Genomic DNA, 18,058 nt, shown 5'->3' with positions numbered 1-18,058 from the left:
ACAGATTACCTTTACAATAAACAAAGGTTCACCTGAATGGGCTTGATCCTTGATGACAGTCATTGCATGGCACACAAAATGAAAAAGAAAAAGTGCACCAGTCCCTTAAAGTGTCAAAAGTAAAAATAGCTTTTTTTTTGGGGGGGGGGGGATTTAGATATAGTGTGGAAATGTTAAAGTGACCCGGCATACCTACCAGCCACTTGTCCCGTGCAAAGATGACAGTGTTCAGCATGGACTCGTAGAACAGGCAGTACCCCATCCACTCCGTGATAATAATGTCCACTTTGTCTACTGGCAGCTCCACCTCTTCCACTTTACCCCTAAATATTGTAATGACTGGAAAATTCACAAAAAGAAAACACCATTGTGGCTGCCATTACATAATTTCCAGATACAATGCAGCCACTGTTTTTATTAAAAGAAACTTAGAATGAAATAATTATCCCTCTCAGAAGCCTCACATAGATGCTTCCCTTCTCTGTATCTTCAATGAAAGCAAAGTCAAGAATCAAGCAAGCAATGATGACATGGGCAGCTTCCATCAGAGGCTTCTGGTACTGTATCATACGTTGCAATCAATTCCCAGTATAATGAGCATGTGTTAAAGTGTATGTTTAGTCACTTTTTTGGCCACCAGCAATAAAAACTGACAGGATTCGTATCTTTCAACTCTTTCGAAAATGAAAAAACATAAGTATTGACTATGCATACACTTTAAACCCACAAATAAACATGACTACATAATAACAGGCATTGCTTTTTTTTTAATAAACTGATCCTCTACCATACAGCCTCCAAAAACAATTTAAATGCAGCCATGACCACTCTGACTTAGGAGTGATTCCAATATTCAATGAGATACCTTTTATTAGTGTGGGGTGGAGGTGGGTCCTGAACGTAATTGCATAGTACAGCTAGAGAACAAGGTGATGAAGCTATGCCTGTTTTTGTATATCGCATGGTCCATTAAAGTGTAAGTTCACCTTTATAACATTTTCTGCTTATTCCACCAAGCAGTAAGGAAAGGAAAGTTGGAGGAACTATCCCTCATTTAGAAGACAATCTCTCTGTCCCTGTTTACCAAACACAATCCATTTGTCTCACTTTATTCTTTAAAATGTCTCCCTTTTAGCTCTAGGGTAGGGATTTTAAAGGCATAGTTCAGCTTTTGAAAATGACCCCACAATACAGTGGGTGGAGAATGTGACTGTTTCATGCTGCATCCTTAATATGGCTATAACATGAAACATTGTCAGAAAGGGAAAATAAATAACTTGAACTACAAAAATTATATTTATTGCACTAAACAATCTTCTATGAGGTTATTTTTATATCCTAATGCTGGAAAAAGTCCCTCTGGGTTTAGTGACCATTCTTGCTCTTTGTTTTGCTATGGTCTATGAGGGCGTATCCATTGCTGAACTATTGTGTGTTAAAAGGTGTCCCTTTTTTCCCACCTCAGAGTTTATGAAAGGAAGTATGAATAAGGGTGTGCTGGGTGCTTGTTTCTGACTCTTGCTGAACACCATACAAAGGCCAAAGAGCATTTAAAACTTATTTTATTTATTTATTTCATGTACTTATATAGCGCCGTCAATTTACGCAGCGTTTTACATACATATATTGTAAATTCACATCAGTCCCTAACCCTCAAGGGGCGTACAATCTAAAGTCCCTAACTCACATTCATACATATACATACTAGGGACAATTTAGACAGGAGCCAATTAACCTACCAGCATGTCTTTGGAGTGTGGAAGGAAACCGGAGTACCCAGAGGAAACCCACGCAGTCACAGGGAGAACATGCAAACTCCAGGCAGGTGGTGCCATGGCTGGGATTTGAACCAACGACCCTAGTACTGCCAGGCGGAACTGCTAACCGTTTAGCCACTGTGCTGCCCAATAAAATAAAACTTGGACGTTCATTGGGTGTGCAGAAGAATCTGGACTAGGGACACATTGTACTAACTGTAAGTTATATCCTTTATGCTGATTCTTATGTTTTTACTTTTAGCTAAAATATGTATTTCTTTTTCATGAAAGTTCCTATGTATTAGTAGGACCTGCCACCTTTGGCCAAATTGCCTATCTGTGGATCCTCTGGGTGTGCAGAAGAATTCGGACTAGGGACACACCATACTAACTGTAAGTTATGTCCTATATGCTGATTCTTCTGTTTTTAGTTCTGGCTAAACTCAGACTTTAACATGTATTTCTTTTCCATGAATGAATGAATAAGGTCTGCCACTTTTGGCCAAATTGTCCATCTGTGGGTTCTCTATAAGTATAGTTGACACTACAGTCAGCCTACAACAGGGGAAAGACAATTTCAGAAGGAGGTCAGCAATGGTAGGCTCCATATTTCTCCAGTAGAAGTTTCTTTTAGGGCTGGTTTACACCAGAATTGCACAGGAACATGGTCCACATTTCTGTGTGATTCCTGTGTGTTTCCATGCAGTGCAATTTTCCAGCCCATTCCTATAAATAACAGAGAGTAAAGCAGAGTGGAAAGCAAAGGTGAGAAAGATGCAAAACACAAAATAAATCAAGTAATTGGGTGTCATAATAAGAAAAGTAGTAGCCTTCAAAAGCCTTTCCATACATTATATGCTGGTTAAGCTGACTTTTTTAGTGTTAGGATGGTGGAGCCAGGCATCCCATTTAAAATGGAATGTGTTTAGGCCATTCTGCCTATAAGTGTTCATCCTTCCATACATACATTATGAATTGACTCTGAACAGCCTCCAATATTTTAGAACCATCTAGGGATCTCCAGCGGATAGTTAGAGTTAATCTGGCATCAAAAAGAAAGTGTACTACTATTGTTCAGTAAACAAGTGGGCACACTTCAATCCCCATGTTTAATAACTCTAAATGAGGAGTGGGAGTATTAAGTATTGCTGTAACCTCTCCAATCATAAAGAACAATGCAGAACAAAATCTTTTAATAATTTTGCATGTCCAAAATATATGAACAATATTGTCTTCTATTGTGCAGAGTTTCTCCAACACTGTGATTAATACAAAATTTGTAGAATAGGAAAGGGAGTTAAATACCACTGCAACATAGTAAAGAAAATGTATACGAGCGCACCTACAAATGCAAAGTAGCAGCTGTGCACCAGGTAACCATAAACCCCATGAAACAACATAAATCAGAAGATGCAGCGCTACAAAAGAGGAACACTATAAATAAATGAATAAATAGATATATAAATGAATGAATAAATAAATAAAACCGTTCATGTGATGATATCAAGGTGACTTCAAGTGCTCTCATCTATTCATATCCTCCTGATAATAAGGTGCTGTGCGGTATAGTGCTGAAGAAATGCACACTCACCAGAACGCACAGTTAAATGGGCGTTTGTAAATATAAATTTCCCTTGGGTTCATCGGCTGGTCAAGGTAGGGTCTGCAATGTGATAGCCTCCCTCCAGTGCTCCTGGATATTACTGTTGGGGCATCAGGGTAATCCCTTGGATGGTGGCCTGTGGACTGCTCCTTAGTGCTTGTAAACGTTCCTTCCCCAGCAGTGAGATGAATAGCTCTTCCACCAACTGTACACCATAATCCCTTTTCAGTGGCTGGATGGTCACTCCTCTAGCATTGACCAGCTGAGTTAAGTCAATTGGTAGTGAGGGATCGACCCTTCCAAGGTCAATGAGGTACTGGAGCTTCTTTAGGCTTAGCGGCTGATACTGTCGTCGATTGCTGTGTCCCTCGTTGAATCCATACTTTGGGATAATCAAGTAGAAAGGAGTCTGCCCGCCTTCAAACCCTAGACGAGGTTTAGTTCCTCTCTGTGTCTCTCCTTTGTGGCCTCTACCACTTTTTCCACCACCATGTCTGCCACGACCTCGTTGTTTTTCCCATTATCCGTATTCATTACTTGAAAGAGAAACGATTATCAGGTTTTGGTCGTTCCTGGACTGATATACAAAGCAGCATCGGAGCTGCTAACTGTCCCTTGTTTGGTGCCTCTTCCCTCTGTCCTTCCTCAGTTGTCCCTCTTTCCTGTGAGATTTCCCAGTGATTTGTACATCTAGATGAAGACTAAAGCTGGCCATACATTGTTACCTTTTCTTGCTCAGCTGGGGGGGAAGCTGAACAAAAAAACAAAAACTAACAGGTTCCTCCATCCACACAAATAAGGCAGAATCCCCCATCTCCACGGGACATTGAATTCTGACAGTGGCACCACCATTGTCAGAATACACTGATCAGCTGCTGCTGATCATCGACTGCTGTTCGGGAAACATTTTCAACTCCCTTTACTGTGTTGGGTTCTGCATTAATAAAAAGTTCAGACTGGCATTACCACACCTGAACTGCTTGAAGTGCTTCATCATACCATAAAACCCGCACTGATGCCATTGAGGAAGAGAAAAACATTCATTACACTTGTGAATAGGGTGCAACATGGTGTGTTGGCAAGCAGGGATCACACAGAGAAAGATAAACGAAAACAGTGTATTACAGAAAGTTCCAACACGGCACAACTACGCCCGGTGGGTAGGTACAGCCATCCAAAGCCACCGTAGCAGCGGCGTTTTAACTTTGGACAATGCTGACAACTTCTGCAATAAGGAGCGGGAATGCGGCCTGGCTGGTCCACACCCAAATAGGAGGCTTTCTAAACAGAGCATAAGCATAGTCCCTGTACTGTTCCTACTCCACTGGAACCTCTCCCTAACTCTGAATATTCTCCCTGATAGACAGAGAATCTGTCCATACACTAGCCACTTACAAAATGCATGCTAAACCAGGGATGCAGTGTCTTAAATAAGCACTGCCCTCACCAAAGATGGCCATGGGGGTCAATCAGAGCTCCAGGGTCCAATCAGATGGGTTTTCCCTTGATGACAGCAGGAAGTCATAGAGGAATTAAACTCCTCACACCTTCCTTCCCCTTCTGCATTGCCACTAAAGCCTAGCACCACCTACAGAAAGGAGTATAGACTGAATCTGCCTATACCTACACACTAACTTTTGCTATTGAAATATTTTGGAATTTTTTCTGGCTTGTCCATTCCCTCTTTTTTTACCTCTGCTGATATCCTGTGCCAGATCATTCACTGCAACAAAAATTATATGTGCATTTAATATATTTCATGCACGTTATTTACCTGTAGAAGCCTCCCATGTGTAGACATCCAAAAGCCCTGAGACTGATACCGGGTGCCGCCATCTTGGATATGATGTCAGTAGCCCCTGCAGACTCAGAACTGTCTATCAAGTGACACTCTATAGCAGCCTTTCTCAACCTTTTTACATGGGACCAGGGGTGGACTGACCATTTGGAAACTCAGGCACTGCCTGAGGGCCCGGGGTCAGTAGGGGACCCCATGAGATGTCCCTGGTACCTTTTCTATAGGCTTTTTTGAGTGGCTTTCCTGTTACATAGTAACACTTTCTTGTACAGACACCATTCACAGAATGCCTTGCATTTGTATCAATAAATGCAAGGTGTTCTCTGATTGGACAAGATGGAGATTATAACATCATCACCCTGCCTTTGCACCTCATCCGATTAGAGAATGCCTTGCATTCACTGAGAAAGATGCAAAACGTCTGTGAATGGTGCCCCTGCTAAGCAAGCAACCCACCGTGGTTACTATGCAGCAGGGCAGCCGCTCAGCACAGAACCTAGAAGACAACAGTGATCACTGTAGTAGTAGTGACTACTACAGGGATTCTCTACTTCCACAGTGGCCTCACAGGTATGGCATATGAACAGAGGCGGACTGACCATTTGAGCACTCGGGCAGTGCCCGAGGGCCCGGGGTCAGTAGGGGGCCCCATGAGATGCCCCTGGTACCTTTCATTGTCTTTTTCATAGGCTTTTTTGGGTGTGAGCAAGGACACAGGGGCCCCATGATCCCCTATTGCCGGGGGGCCCCATGAGTTGTCAGTCTGCCCCTGCATGGGACTCTTGAAATAATTCTCCGATATCTGGGAACCCCTACTAATAATTAGTATATCTACAGTCCCCAGTACATTAGCCTGATGATCACTGGGAATAATACTCCCTAAGCAAGTGCAAAGGCACACTGAAAGTAATAAATGTATTTTTTAGAAAGGAAAACACTGCCAATAAAAATCTGAAATATGTATGTGAAATAGGATTTTTGTGCTTTTACCTGTAGCCAAGTACCGGTTATGTCATTATGCAATTCGGGGACACTTTCAGATGGGATTAAAATTAACCCTTTTTGCCCCTAGTGCCTAGCACTGGAACAGCTACATCACTTCCTGTTAGCAGAGTGGATTCAATTCTCCTACAGCAGAGGATCTTGAGACCTGTAGTCCTACCAGAGAGATGGCAAACCTGAAGGCTTCTGGGATAGGAGATATATTCTTTTGCAAGGGGCGGACTTACTCTCTTGGCGCAGGGTTCAGAGCTGGACGCAGGGAGACTGCCGTTCTCCTCAAAAGAATGATTGTGGGCCTATGGCTGCAGGACTCTGAGCCACAATTCAGCATAGCTGTGACATTGATCGCCACATTGGGATCACAACAGTCTTTCTCTACATCGGGGCTGTCACTGTCCGGCACCTTTGGTCTACTTTGTTGAGCAAGTCAAATATAGAGATGTTACTAAAGAATTGAGTCTCTTGTATTATTATTCTCTACTATTGAAATATGTCTGAACATAGAGTGTCAGAGGTGTCGGGATACTTGCAAGATCAGGGCAACCACTGGGGACAAGCATCACTGAGCGGCCCCTATGGGGGTTGCGCAACATACCTGTTTCAATGTAATGTTTTAGGTTGATGACGGTCTGGGAAGAAAAACATGTATCTAAATATATTCCTCAACAGCCAAAAAGGATGAAAATCCACCTTGTATACACCAATATACCTATACAAATGCAATTATTACTTTGTAAAAGTAGCAGTGACATCATAACTTTGCTGGACATGTGTAGCAAGTGTAGAGAGTAGAGGTGTGGGAGGGGCTCAACAGCTCCACCCACTACAGGCTGCTGTAGAAAACATCAGGAGAGGGCAAAGACAAGACCAGTTACTCTGTACAAGAAGAAAGAGTAGCAATGACCGGTCTTTATTAAGGGAGGATTCTGCATAGAGGTAAATTTCATGCTGGATTACTACACAGATCTGTAAGAAATACACAAAACACACCAAGATCCACAAGGAATACACATGCCTTTTGTATTTAGACCAGGGCTTGACAAATTTGCTTTGAATTTAGGAGCCAGCTAAAAAAGTTAAGCTGGCTTTTTTATGGGTGTGGCTAAACTTTACAGCGGGAGGGGCTTAAGGAGCATGGTTAAACAAAACCCAGGCTTGGGGTATGGCTATGGGGACAGATATATACTGAGGAGTGCTATGGGAGAGGAGATGACTTGTGCTACAAGGTGGGGCGGAGGAGGGGATCAGATAAGTGCTGGGGGGGTGCTTTGGGAGGGGAGAGAACTTGTGCTAGATGGGGGGTGTGGATATGTGCTTGTGGGCACTTTGGAAGGGAAGTAGACTTGTGCTGGGGGGTCAGATACATACTGTGGAGTTGCTTTGGGAGAAGACTGGATTTGTGCTGGGGAGGTGGGAGGGAATCAGAAACATACTGGGGATGCTTAGGGAAGGAAGCGGACTTGTGCTGGGGGGGATCAGATACATACTGGGGGGTTGCTTTGCAAGGGGAGAGGATTTATGCTAGAAGGTGTGGTGGGGGCGGATATGTGCTTGGGGGGGCACTTTTGGAAGGAATGGACTTGTGTTGGGGGGACCAGATACATACTGTGGAGTGCTTTGGGAGGGGTGCAGAATTGTTCTGGGGGGTCATATACATACTGGGGGGGCCCTTTGGGAGGAGAGTGGACTAGAAGGTGGGGTGGGGGGATTTCAAATGCAATCCCTCCTCCAGCACAAGTTCTTTCCCCTCCCAAAGCACCCCTCCAGAACATATCTTCTTACACCCTTGTTTCCTGCCCCTCTCCACCCCCCTTCTCAGTTACTGTTCACCCCCCTGTGCAAGTAATCCACTACAGGCCTCCTATCAGCTCAGCACAAGGAGAAAGTTGTTCCTCCTCCCTGGCTCTTTTTCCTATCTGTGTACAGGAAGACATCAGAGCTAGGGAGGAAGATGAGGAGGCAGTGTCAGTCCAATCATATGCAGTGGGTTTCATGGGCATTGGTTGCCTCTGCCCTGCTACTTGTGCGGGGTGTATGTGATACCACAGACCGCGTTCAAGTCTCTATATTGCAGCTGACATCTTCCCGCCGGCTCCCTGTCACAGAGATGTCGGCTGCAATACAGAGACTGGAACGTGGTGTGTAGCACCCCATACACACTTCACAAGCAGAGGCAACCAATGCCTATGCTGGCACACCTCCACTGGACAAGTCACTCCACTTCGTGACTCAGCCTTGATTCACCAGGGCACCGTGACTTACATCAAATCCTGTGATGGTTGGGAATTATGGGGGCTGACAAAAACCCAGGTACCAGGATGGAATTTCTAGTTGCCACGGCGACCTGGTGCCTGGGATTTGTCAAGACCTGATTTAGACAATGTCTGTTTATCTCAGAGTTCAGATTTAATAATGGCTCTGGCTGCAAGGAATATAAAATGTAAGGATTGTATTTTTAGAGGGACTGTAGGGAGCACAAATGTGGGAACACTCCTTTGTAAAGGGACTATAACAGCAGTGATCCCTAGTACTGTTACATAAGTCCCCCGTCTCTCACAGTCATCTGTAGCCATACTAAATATTATGTGGATCTTTGTTGATGTTAAGGACTGTTCTTGAGGACATCTATTTCTATTAGGCTGCCTATCACTGACCTAGACAATATAAGCGTGGACATTTATGCACCTATAAAGGAAGAGAACAAATCCATTAATCGGATCTACTGTCACACTCACAGCTCAAGCCATTGTTGCTGTCCTGTTTTTTTTTTTTCTCACTGTGTGCTGAACTGTAAAGATATGAAAATACTACTGTATAAACAGTATTTTCTTTTTGCCAATTTTTCTAAAATTGCACTGTGGACATAATTACATTTGCTTTCTCTTTTCATGCTATGAATACCGTATTGATTTTCCTGTATTTCATCTTTTATATGTTCTTTTGCCATCTTGTTCTCTGATATTAATATTGCTGGATCATAAAACAAGCTTGGTTCAGTGCTTACAGCAAATCCAGTAGTCTTAATTAGTTTTGACAGTGCGATCATGGGATAAGGCTATGTGAAAAGTGGGAAAGTAATAAAAAAGACAATAAAGAATTTTTCACACTGGAGGTACTGAACATGAAAAAGAGATTAGACATCCCACCAGCTGTTTTCAGAGATGTTCAACTTTTCCATCAGCTTTTACTTTATATGCCTTTTCGCAAAGGATTTTCTTCCACTGATTGGCCAAATTTAATCTGTGTTTTGGTGTCTTTATTGCAACTGTTTTTGCACAGCTCTCACGTGACACTTTGCTGCAGGTATGAGTACAGTAAATGTGGGTTACAGAGATGTATGGCTATATATTCAGTTATCATCTGTTAAAATGAAAAGCTAGCCTAGACATGCCTCCCTACTGAAGCCAATGAGGCTTCCTATCACATTAACAGACTAATAAGAAGTCGGGATGGAAAAAGGGGGATAAGGTCAACTTCCCTAAAGGTGTCCTGTGCTTAAAGCTGCACTGCAGGCAAGCAGCTAAATACACTAATGAAATGTATACATGGGGCTGTTTAACTTGGCAAACGATTTCTATTTCTGTTCATCCAGTTGTGAGATTTACACAGTTCTGCCACACAGTACAGCCCTGCCTGGCAGAGCAGAAGACCTGTGTAGCACCCTCTGGTGTTCATAGTTTGTTGAGAGTAGTTAGAGGCTTGCTAGAAGCCTGGGTTTAGTAACAGGTCAACAGGTTTACTTCAGGTCAAGCTGGAGGGCAATACAGATCAGTCCTCTGGTACCTCCTCTTGCTCTAGAAACTTGAAGAAGCTTCTAGAAGCCAGTAGGCGGAGGTGAGGAGGGGCTGATCTGCATATTTATGGGAGTCTTACCAATCTCTGGCAGAGGAGCCTGTCAGTGTGGCAGATCAGACCATAATTGACAACACCTGGCCAGCAGGGGAGTCTGGTGGAAGATGGAATGCTGAGAGGTGCTGCTGTGTAGCCTGGGAGGAGGCCCTGGAGAAGGACGGTTCTGCCTCCAGGCTGGAGGCTGGAAGCTGAAGAAGAAAAGAGGGAGCTCCACGGCCCTGCAGTCCATGAGGAAGGACAGCCTGCATAAGCTTGGAGAAGAACCAGCCCAACTACAAAGGCCTGGAAGCAGTTCCATCCACAGCTGCAGGACAAGGACAGTGTGAGTACAGCTACACCCCCAGGGCCTAGAAGGGAGAGGTCTGCTGGATGCAAGTTCTTGGCAAGTCTTCAGAGGACAGTTCATAGCTTACCTAATCCCCTGTTCTGGGATCAGATACCATAACCAGTAGCTGGTATTTTGTTCACTTAGGGGACTAAGAGCTCCTACAAGTTGAGTCTTTGCTTAAAATCCACTCAAGGGGACTCAGAGTTTCTGCAAGCTGTTACTTTGCTAAAAAGACTGTCATGGCTCCAGCTAGAACACACCTTTCACATTCACCTGCCATTTTTTTTTTTGCACTATTTTCTAGAGAAGGAAATTGTCCTAAAATGTTATCCTGCAATCAGGTTGGACATCCCATAACCCCTTTACCCTATCCAAGTTTAATTCCCTAATAAAACTAAAAAAACAAGCCCATGGACTGTTTCTTGTGTCTGGATACAAGTGGAAAATGTGTGTTGCCTGGCTGAGCAGGAAGTAAAGGGAGACCCAAAACCAGTGGCCCTCAATAGGGTAGCGCTATACCTGAGTTTTCCCTGCTGCAGTTCAGTAACACTTACCAGGTCTCCCTCTCCCCTTCCCCAGCCTATGACAGGAAAGTGAAAAGAGAATCAGCACACCGTATTTCCTCATCTCTTTGTCAATCTGCTCTCTCCCCCTATCAGCACGCTCCCTTCCCTGCAGCACACTGGATTGGCAACTGCTTACACTAGTTACATTTAAATTTTGTTTAACTATGTGTTAATGAACACAGACCAGCATTTATTTATGTATTTATAACTGCCTGAAATTCAGCTGTTTCTCCTTAACTCACAGTTGGCAGCTGGGGTGTGTTGCACTGATGCATGAGCATTAATGTGCACCTCGATAGGCAGCCCATTCAAAATGAATAGTCTGGCATTGCAACTCAACGTTCTAGGACCTGTGGCCTTTTTCGGCAGTGCAATGCAATGCACATCCATCAGGATAGGCCACTGGGGTATAAGTCAGAATGAATGGCACTGCATCACACAAATGCAAATAACTTGCCATGCGCGTGTTCCTGCAATGTAACAGTGTGAACCACTTAAATTGCTGAGGTTATTTTTTAGTTTAAAATGTCTCTAAACTTATTATTATTTTTTTTTTACATGGAAAATACTAAAATAATAAACTAAACATAACACATCTTGAACATTTAATGTCATGGGCTTATTTTAATAGATAGATAGATAGATAGATAGATAGATAGATAGATAGATAGATAGATAGGATAGATAGATAGTGAATGTGATTGTCACCAAACATTCATTGGTGGTGAACCAATCACTGTCATTTAAAGCACATGCACCAGAAAGATTCACCACAGTCACTTGTTTGGTGAATGTCAGATTAATTGCTTTATAAATATGCCCCACAGACTAAAACAAAATAAATATGAATATGTACTTATGCTTAAAATGTATGTCTATGATAAATACCTCCCACTGCAGTGTGTATTATCTGCATCATAAATGACTGCTGTTTCATTTCCTGACATGTAATGATGGCGGGAGCTGTCACCGCGGTACACTGTTCAAGTTCTCCATGGGGTATTCCGTGTTTGTTCCTTACAATAAAACTTACATTGATCAGTTCTGTGTTGCCAGCACTGATGGAAGACTGAACTATTCAACAAGCATTTTGTAAATCCATTTCAGTCTCTGTAATAATGGGGCTGATTTATGACACTTACATAAAAAAAGTGGAGCTGTTGCTTAGTGAAACCAGTTATAACTGTATATTTAAAGTGGTTGTAAAGATCTGTGTATTTTTTAAATTAAAATAACAAACATGTTATACTTACCTGCTCTGTTAAAAGGTATTGCACAGAGTGGCCCCAATCCTCCTCTTATGGGGTCCCTTGCCAGTGCTCTTGGCTCCTCTTCTTGGTGCGTCATCATAGAAAGCCACTTCCTATGGTGCCACACCCGTGGGCTCACTCCTGAGCCAGTCTGTGCACATCCATTGACACACACATCGTGGCTCCGCCCTGCCCTCGCTCTCTTCTCACAGACTTTGATTGATAGCAGCAGCCAATGTCTCCTGCTGCTATCCTCTGTGTCCTGTGAATGCAGGAAGAGGGGAGAGAATAACTGCTGCTGGCATAGAGCTGGATCAATCCAGAAGTCAGGTAGCTATTTGGGAGGTGGAGTAACAAGTGGTAAACCATTTTTCACTTTAATGCAGAGAATGCATTAAGGTAAAAAAGGTTTCAACTTTAGGAACCACTTTGATTTGTGTGGTGCAATGGGAGATTTCAGTCCATATGACAAAAAACCAAATTTAAAAGTTCGACTTGTGATGGATTTTTCATCCCAGCTTAGTCTATCACATTGCAACTATCTAGCTGATCACTAAAAGAATTAATAAAAATCTTTGTAATAGAATTTTGTGCAGTTTCAACTGTACTAGCACAAATACAGGCCAAAAAAAAGGCAGGCGAGTATGCAGCTTCTGCTTGTGAAAGTCTATGACAGGCTGAATTACGCTGCGGCTGGATGTAGTACTGAGTGGTACTTATATTTATACAGTAGATTAGCTGCGTTCTGGGCATACATCCCTGAACACACATGGCCCTAAACACAAGTACTACTCGATACAGTGTGTAGCCACAGCACATTGCAGCCGGTCATAGACTTGACATAGACCTCCCAGATCCACAAAGACACCAGGATTGGATGCATAGGGGCTAAACGTTCAATGTAGTTATTGCCCATGTGTGCAAGCCTTTCTCAAGACTTTCTACCTCAAGATTCTATATTATGCCACTTTATACCATACGTGCATACAAAATGGATGTTTAACAGCGTCCAGTGTGTATGTGATCAGAGCCTGCGATCATTGATGTAAGCTATCTGTGTATGAGCTCAGCCAGAGGCGTTGATCACATATAACCATTCATGTGAGCAGTTTCATGTAGTCAGCAATAGTGCTAGCCATTGATCTACATCCATTAAAGCTGTGCCTCTCATCTCTCACATCTTTAGACTGCATATTATAACTTGGGTATACTAGGTATTATAAATACCTGTTATTATTATTGCGGGGAATAGTGATATTTGTGGAAGTATCATCTAAGTGCTCATGTACATGCGTGTGTAATATGCTGTATTCAGATCCATACTGCGTATAGTTTTGAATGGATCTGAAAACAACAGTATTGTATGTTATGGGCCTATTCCTACAGCTATGTTTTGAACTGTAGTGTTTAGTTGTATAAACCAAAACAAAAAAAATTTGCATCCACAGTGCAATATGGTATTGGACAGAGCAATTCCTTACCGCCTCTTCTGGTGTTCCCCACCGCTCTCCACTTCTTTCCTGCGTGTGCCCCCAAAGCAAGTCATGTGCTATGGGGGCACTCATGCAGAAGTGCTCCCAGAGCAGGCTGTGTGCTTCAAAAGACACACACAGCGTGACTTGGCCCCACTATATATAGAAGTATATTCAATTCATTAAACAGGGTTAGTTTTATATTTTTATGTGTGTTATTTTAAACTTTTTCTCTAGCCCCAATGAAGGGGGATTGTATGACCCCCGGAATGCATTGGCTGTTCTTTACCCTGCTTGTTGTAATCAGTTGAACAATAAAGGCTTTGGACTTTTGATCTGGCATTCTCTTGACCAACACGACAAGGCATGGTACCCCATGTCCAGTGTCAGTGCACACCAACATGCTGGCAGTGACAAGGACACTGCATTTTTGGTAAGATCAACAGGTATTTTATGTATATTCAATAGGAAGGATGGGACTTTCAGGGTGCATGAACATGAATACCAATCATATTAAAAGGATATATCATTTTATTTCATATATTTTGTTTAAAACAAAGAAAAGAATACAGAAATATAAAAACAATTTCAGTGCTTAGGGTGGAACCGAAATTCAGACTTGATTGTATAATTGTAGTTACTCCCTACATGTTTCGTCCTCACGGGCTTTTTCAGGGAAGATTTTTGAAGAGAATCCTCCCTGAAGAAGCCCGTGAGGGCTGAATATCCTTAATTCTAAGGGATGTGGTGCAATAAGCATATCTGGTCGCTCGCTCGCCACTTTACTGTTACTAGGTATTTTATGTACACAATAGAAATGTTATTAGTCTTGGCCACCGTGCTGCAGCTCAATTTCAGGGTCTTGGCAATCTTCTTATAGCCTAAGCCATCTTTATGTAGAGCAACAATTCTTTTTTTCAGATCCCCAGAGAGTTCTTTGCCATGAGGTGCCATGTTAAACTTCCAGTGACTAGTATGAGTGAAAGCGATAACACCAAATTTAACACACCTGCTCCCCATTCACACCTGAGACCTTGTAACACTAACGAGTCACATGACACCTGGGAGAGAAAATAGCTAATTGGGCCCAATTTGGAAATTTTTACTTAGGGGTGTACTCAATGGTGTATTTTGGTTTTGTGCTGCCCTAGGCAAGACTAAAATTGGGCACCCCCCATCTAACTTCATCCCACCCCTTCCTGTTTAAGATCCACCCCTTCATCTGTAAACTCCACCCTTCCTCTTTAGGCTCCACCTCTTCCTATTAGAGCTCCACCTCTTATTTTATTCCATTATCGGTGTCATTTGGAGGAATAGTGCCCCATCATTGGTGTCAGTGGAAGAATAGTGCCCCATTATTGGTGCCAGTGGGAGGAATAGTGCCCCATCACTGGTGTCAGTGGGAGGAATAGTGTCCCATCATTGGTGTCAATGGAAGGAATAGTGCCCCATTATTGGTATCAGTGGAAGGAATAGTGCCCGTCATTGGTGTTAATGGGGGGAATAGTGCCCCATCACTGGTGTCAGTGGGAGGAATAGTGCTCCATCACTGGTGTCGGTGGAATGAATAGTGCCCCATCATTGGTGTCAATGGAAGGAATAGTGCCCCATCATTGGTGTCAGTGGGAGGAATAGTGCCCCATCATTGGTGCCATTGGGAGGAATAGTGCCCCATCATTGGTGTCAGTGGGAGAAATTGTGCCCCATCATTAGTGTCAGTAGTGGGGCACTATTACTCCCACTGACACCAATGATGCTAACATTGCTGCTCCAGCCTCGGCTCCCTCCCTCTCCCATCCACAGCCAGCATACCTAGCTGCAGCAGCACCATCTGCTCTGCCCAGATCCCGGCCGCACAGGCACTTACCTTAACGATCAGCTGTCTTCCTTCTCTAGCCGCTCTCCTTCTCTGCTCCGGCTGGTCCTTAACTCCGATCAGCTTCTTCGATCTTCGTGCTGCTGCTCGGCTCCTCCACTCCAAGCTCTGCCTCCTTGCTGGTGATTGGCAGCCTGTGTGCTTTCCCTGAGCTACAGATCCGGTGGCCACTCACTGGCGAGGAGGTGGAGCTTGGAGAGGGAGGAACAGGTTGTCATAGACTGCCCAGTGTTCCTGAGGGTGTGGCCAGATGATATGGGCAGCATGTCATGCCGCCCACATCGCAATACAAGATCCAGGGAGATGAAGACACCAGTCCGGACAACCTCTCTACCCCTTCTCTAACAGTGCCTCGTGGACTGGATCAAAGTGGGACACGGAGTCGAGGAGACAGGTAAGACACAGCAGCCACTGTCCTAAGTGTCCCTTCTGTGGGAAAAGGGGGAGCAGAGCCCTGCCGCCCCCCTGAAAAGTGCCACCCTAGGCAAACACCTTGCTTGCCTTGTGGCAAATACGCCCCTGGGTATACTCACGTTTGCTGCCAGTGGTTTAGACATTAATGGCGATGTGTTGAGTTATGTTGAGAGGACAGCAAATTTACACTGTTATACAAGCTGTACACTCACTACTTTACATTGTAGCAAAGTGTCATTTCTTCAGTGTTGTCACATGAAAAGATATAATAAAATATTTACAAAAATATGAGGGGTGTACGCACTTATGTGAGATACTTTACTATATATATATATATATGTATCATCAGTATATTTAGCTGTTGGCCTGGAGATCAGCTTTAGATGAACCTGATAATTAATATAAATATTGAAAACTGATACTGTGCAAGTGCTTAGTTATGCCCATTCAATATCAGCACAAGGACATTGTTTTCCATGATGGATTAGATATGAAAGGTTTGGGAGCGAGCGCAGGAAAGCGCAGCGGTGTGGATAGACCTAGCTATCAGTTTGATGGATAGGTGTGTGTGCTGGACAAAATTATGAATTGGACAGACATGAGGAATTCAAAGATTCAATTTTCATCCACTGATGACTCTGGTGTGAATATGTATGAGGGCTGTGATTAAACCGGCTCCATTCGGCTTAGGCACTAATAAAATGTAATTTTGTCTAATGAAACTATTATTTGTTTTTTTTTTATAAATCTTCTTATTTGTTTTTAAAAAAAGATTACAAAAGGCATGCTACAACAACATCAGAACATTCACATCCTCAGGCACAGAACCCATGCAGGGGCATCTTGATGGGAGTACGACAAGTATACAGTCAGGGGTCTAGCCTAAAAATAGAACAACACACAGAAACAATAACACTTGATGTTCGTGGTCAGTAATCATGATAAATAGATATGTCATCCCAAGTACCCAAGGCCCACCCCATACATCTAGAAATAAGACTCAAGGAAGAGTAAAGATATTGCTGGGTGGCCAAGTGTCAATAGCTGTTGAGGGTTCCGCTAACCAAACTTTGCCCAAACTCTGTCATACTTTTTGGGGCACCCTCTGTGTAAATAGGTATCCTTAACAAAGGTAAAATGGCATTAATGTGTTGTTTCCAAAAAGTAGGGTAGTGAGAGCCTGATTTTCCAACTCAATGTGATGACTTTTCTGGCATAAAACAGTAGAGGAACAATAAGTGTCCTATCAGGCACTCTAGGAACCAGGTCCTCCACCAAACCCAACAAACAGACTCTGGGGGATGGGGTCGAATGAACATCCACCATGAGGTTAAGGACATGCATTACCTGTGTCCAAAATGTAACAGTTGCTGGGCAGGTCCAAAAGACATGTATAAAGTCCCCAAGAGCGCAGCCACAACACCAACACTCTGGAGAAGAAGAAGGATTTTTTTTTTTTAAATCTGTAAGGAGTGAGATGGGACCTATGGATAATTTTGAACTGTATGAGATGGTCTCTCAGAGACACCAGTATTTTAAAAGTAAAGTCTCATATATCTTCCCAGTCCACAGAGTCCAACCCTGGAACATTGTTGGCCCACCGCTGACGGAGCAGTGACAATTCAGGGGAGGACACATGAAGAAGATGAGTATATAGGGGTGAAGTAGGCTTTTCTGCACAGTCATGGCTTAGTGCTTTTTCATAGTCAGAGCTTTGCAGTTGGAATGTAGCTGTAGGGAATTGGCTTTTGAAAGTATGGGACAATTGCCAATATCAGAAGGGGGTACATTATAGTGGGATATAAAATAATCTAAGGAGTTTAGAGACACATTAGATACCACATCCGCTATGGTTTTATCTCTAAATTTGGTCAATGTTATGGGTTCAGGAAGCTGGTGAAAATGTGACAGAGAGGGGTTATTCCATAATGGGGCATTTGGAGAAACAGCAGATTGGGGATAGCCCTGACAGGTAAGGCCAGCTTTTGAGGCCCGGAGGGTGGTAAGAATAGAAGCAGTCAGGTCATAAGGAGCTCTGGGGCCTTGAAACAGTAAAAATTGTGGAGCCTCCACAGAATGTACCACTGCAGCTTCCAATCTCGTAGCAGATTTGGACATATCTGGAGTCAACCACCAGGAG

General features: G+C 43.3%; 1 protein-coding gene across 2 annotated transcripts in view; it reads right to left on the bottom strand.

Moving 5' to 3' along the window:
* The window catches only part of PRMT8 (protein arginine methyltransferase 8), a 225,389-nt gene that overhangs the window by 47,115 nt on the left and 160,216 nt on the right, over window positions 1-18,058 (bottom strand). For both annotated transcript variants that reach the window (XM_089679475.1, XM_089679474.1), the window contains exon 5: window positions 197-339. In XM_089679475.1, the coding sequence (XP_089535601.1) occupies window positions 197-339 (143 nt within the window). The remainder of the gene's footprint in view (window positions 1-196; window positions 340-18,058) is intronic.

The sequence above is a fragment of the Staurois parvus genome, unplaced genomic scaffold (genome assembly GCF_062004578.1).
Source record: "Staurois parvus isolate SC_StPar_1 unplaced genomic scaffold, SC_StPar_1.0 ptg000225l, whole genome shotgun sequence".
Classification (NCBI taxonomy): Eukaryota; Metazoa; Chordata; class Amphibia; order Anura; family Ranidae; genus Staurois; species Staurois parvus.
Note: the sequence above shows the minus strand (reverse complement) of the source record. Positions and strands in the feature narration are given on the sequence as shown.